We start from the raw sequence: 4,202 nt of genomic DNA on the forward strand, positions 1-4,202 counted from the left end.
AACAACAAAAGTTGAATTCAACAGAAGCACAACAAAAAACATAATAAAACAGATCATCCAGCCAAAAAAATAAACTACAAGTAAATGCAAATTCATAAAAAGTAGGGAAAGCAAAATGAACAGGACTGCTTTGGTATTAAAAAAAATCAAAAATGTGCAAAAACACTGAAAATGCCTTGAAAACAGCCCTGCAAATCTGCATTCTCTGAGCTCGGACAAAGGCACTCTCCCACACAAAGGTACGCAGCAAGTCTGCTGGTCGAACACTGCAGCACAAACTGCTCCTGCAGCTGCACAGCACTCTGTAATCCTGAGAGGGAATCTGCAGTGTCCACTATGAATGTTAATGTACTTTACAGACAACACTGTGGGAAAACAAGCTACGCAGAAATAACAGAAGAGACAGTGACTCATAATGATGAAGCCATTGTTACAGATGATAAAAAAAAAGTCATAAAAAAAAACATTGATGAGTTTCAGTTGGGCATGGTGAGGTAAGAGACGGGGCCAGGAACTTCGACTACTGCAGGTATTTAAACTGTGATACTGCTGAGGCTGCAGAGCAAACAGGAGCCAGAGTATAAGGCAGCTGCATGTTTTGGATTCTGCAACACTAAAACTGTGTGCAAAGAGATGTGTGGAGAATGTCAACAACCTGAGAGTGAGTGTGGCCTAGCTGGCGTTCTTTGAAATTAGCTGAACAGGGCATTAAATTGTCAACGTCTCAACATCATATGAAGAGATAATGAATGTGATTCAGGCACTTTAGTGTGTTGTGGGGTAATTGTTGCACCACAGCGATGCAGATGCCAAATTGAACTCCCATGCTAGTTTGATAGCTGATTTCTGTGCTTTGAGTTCAAAATAAGATCATATCAAGTTCAGTCAAGGTTTGTTAGCTGTTGTTAATTCCAGTAAAAAGACACCTCCTAACCGCTGTAAGTCATAGTGAATCAATATCCAAAAAGCATGTTACATTTTAGAGTCCCTGTTTCAAGCAATTTCTAGTTTTTTTCTATATGTATTTCTTTAAGTTTATTAATCAATAATTTAAACTAGCCACCAACATAAATAGTTGAAAAAATTTCTGTAATCTCTTTTTTCCGCTCTTTCTCTTAAAGTGCTTTATTTTTAGTGTTATTAATAATGCTGGGTCGTTACTGTAACACCAGTGCAAGCAAACTGGCTAGCTTAAAATTGACTCTGCTACATGTAGTCCTTTATTTAAGTTTTGTTTAATTCAGGAATGAAAATTTAGAACGATATTTACAACCAATGTTTTGGCTATAAAAATTAAGTTTTAGATCTGAACTACATTAAAATATTTGTGTGGATTATCAGTATCAACTCAAATTAATTTGTAAATATTGGCATATCAGCAAAAATCCATTATCATGTTTCCCTGTTTAATTAATTAATGTTATGATAAAGGCAAAATCTTTTTTGTCTTTTTTTTTTCAAGCATACGTTTAACTATAACTTCTTTTAAATGTCTTTTTATATTAATACTATAAAAAGATTTATATTTGGGCTCTTATGCCTCTATAATGGAGCATCTGGAGTTGGAAATAATAATGACTCGTGGGAAAGGTGTCAAATTCCAACCTAGACCACCAGCTTGGAGGGCACAAGGGGCAGGACCTTACCAATGGGCCATCAGCGCCCCTCTATTTTAGAGCTTAATGCCTTGACAAAGAAAAAAAGGTGTCAATCTCAACATCTGAAAGGTCAGAACCAGTTAATATGCTGCATTGTTGCTGTTAAGTGCTACCATTGAGTTTCTTTAGTCTGAACAGACAAATGTCAGCAAAGTCTGCCTTGTAGGAAACTTAGCTTAAATCGATTAAAAGATTTTTAAGTCTTTTGTATAAAATGGTATTTATATGTTTTTTTGAATGTTATAAGTAAGTTCTGTAGTGACATGAGCACGGTAAACTCTTAACATTGTTGTAGTGTAATAAAGTTAACTCAGGTACTTCTGATTTTAGGTTAGAAATTTGCATAGATACAATTTTTCACACAGTAAAACTAATGAGGTCATTCAGAAAACAAATCCTAACTTAAACATTCAGAAATCTACTGAATGCCTATATGACATCGTTCAGTGACATCCAAAAGAAACATGTGAAGGGCCTGCATGGAGGCCCAACAACCAACAGACATAAAGCCTTTTAAAATCCAGGTTATAAGTCCCTCTGTGACAGCTGGAGAAATCAGAGACGAAAAAGTGTTGGTTCCACCCAGTGGAGCCACCAGCAACGGGAGACTAAGGGCCACACCACCCAGGGCTCCTAAAGCGTTGCCAGCAAACAGGCACACAGTCAGGCAGCACGACAGAGAGGACAGGGCCAGGCAGCGTGTCATCACTGTGAGAGCATCAGCTGAGAGCCAGTCACACAGTCCCAGCAGCATACAGGAGCCGCACAGGAGAATATGAGCTGTGTTGTGATCTTCACTTAGCCAGAGAAAGTCAAAGGAGACAAGTGCTGGAGCCAGAACCTCACTGGCCCATTTTGCGTCTCTCTGAATAAAGGTCAGGTAAGAGCTGGAGGGGTGCAAGACGCAGAGTGCCGTGGAGAGTCCAAGCAGGAAGAGGCCAACTGATGGAGCTCTGTGGTCCTGCAGGGACATATCAGTGTAGAAGCAGAAGAAATATTACAAAAAGTATGATTTAACAGATTTTTTGACAATGATCTGATTACTAGATTACTATTTCATTTTAGATCCAGCATAATTTAAAACCTGAAGTAAGCAGTAAGAGTAGCTTATTGAATGCTCTGAGCATCAGTTAAATTTTCAGTAATTTTCTCAAATGTTTGTTTGTTAATTTTGTTTATTTGTTTATAACAGTGGCTTTAAACTGGCCAGGCATGAGGACCTATCTCCAACTCCTGACAAGAAATCACAACCCAAATTCTTCAAAATGTCAACCACTTAAATTTACTTTATGTTAAAGTTTGGACGATAAATGGAACATAAAACATGGGACAAAGAAATATTCTTAAAAAGTACATCCTTTCAGAAGGACAAGTCTGCATTGATTTTACTTTGTCTCATATTTTTGCCAAGTCAGCATGGAAATTTGGCAATTTCACAAAGATTTTCCTAATTACCTTGGCAAAACCAGCTTTGTTATCCAGGAAAAGGAGATTGAGAAGTGGAAATCTTGAGAAAAATACTGAAATTTAAATGCCATTAAAGAAGAACTAAAAAATGTTAAGATGTTCTGTATGCCCACTTAAAGCTTTTATACATCATAAACTTTATGCCTAATTTTTTTTTTCCTGGCACACTTTCATGACCCACTGGGAACAGCTTCACGAGAACCACTGATCTATAAACTGATCTGTTCACAGACACAAACTCAGACACTTAGAAATTAGTATATTTACGAGGAGCCCAATGAGAAAAAGGACCCTTTGGCGTATGGTATGTTTTACTAAAGGAAGAGAATGTTTGGCATGGTACAAATAGCTGAACCCATTAATCATTTAAGTCATTAGTTTTTGATGTATGTATTTACTTTGAGAGATAGAGAGAATATTGGAAAACTTAAAGAACAATCATTTTAGCACTACAGTAAATAGGTCCTACCTTAAAAAGTCTGTACGCAGAATGCATTGCAGAGACAGACAAAACGACGTTTATACAAGACGTTATCCACTCACAGGACGCCATTGATCCTGAGGACGAAGGAGACCAACGTAAACATCCAACGTGTTACAACGCAACCGTCGCTAATGGTAAAATAGACCGTCGTTTACACTCAACACCTCTAGTGTTAACTCAAAAACACTGCAAAGGTCTCTGAATATTCGTCAGTACATACAAATGTCAGTGAACTGCTGAACACAAACACAGAGGACCACACTTCACTGCACGAAAACTAGCACGTTTGTTTGGACACGTGACATGCCCGGATACGAGCAGTACGCATGTCTCAAGACGATGCTTTCACTGTTACTCGGAAGATCTACCATTCTATGAATGAAAGCAAGCTGCATCACCGACGGGACGGCATTCAGTTTTGATTGTTCGGGTATTTTGTTGTTTTCACTATAAAGACGTTATTGCGCGATTACTATGAGACATTGCTTTACTAATACATTACCTTGATTGAAAAACCAGCGTGTCGCTGTGTTGTTGGAGATCATAACACAAGAGGAAGGAGGTATTTTGATTTCTCAGCAGTTCGTGAAGGC

The 4,202-nt window shown here is 38.0% G+C and overlaps 1 protein-coding gene across 1 annotated transcript; it reads right to left on the reverse strand.

The window, feature by feature from the left end:
• Positions 1 to 27: 27 nt before the first annotated feature.
• Positions 28 to 3,891, reverse strand: LOC121513234. The gene is made up of 2 exons (XM_041792833.1): positions 3,595 to 3,891; positions 28 to 2,619 (listed from the first exon to the last, which is right to left on the reverse strand). Exons 1-2 carry the CDS (start codon positions 3,676 to 3,678, stop codon positions 2,077 to 2,079), a joined length of 627 nt encoding a protein of 208 aa, XP_041648767.1. The 5' UTR covers positions 3,679 to 3,891; the 3' UTR covers positions 28 to 2,076.
• Between the last annotated feature and the right edge of the window lie 311 nt (positions 3,892 to 4,202).

This window comes from Cheilinus undulatus, linkage group 8 (assembly GCF_018320785.1).
Source record: "Cheilinus undulatus linkage group 8, ASM1832078v1, whole genome shotgun sequence".
Classification (NCBI taxonomy): domain Eukaryota; kingdom Metazoa; phylum Chordata; class Actinopteri; order Labriformes; family Labridae; genus Cheilinus; species Cheilinus undulatus.

What these genes read in the sequence shown, in the direction of transcription:
- LOC121513234 (XM_041792833.1), bottom strand. Translation starts at nt 3,678, where the DNA reads ATGGCGTCCTGTGAGTGGATAACGTCTTGTATAAACGTCGTTTTGTCT. An exon ending in CTGCGTACAGACTTTTTAAG is followed by an intron (nt 2,620 to 3,594) that starts GTAGGACCTATT and finishes ATGTCCCTGCAG; the next exon opens with GACCACAGAGCTCCATCAGT.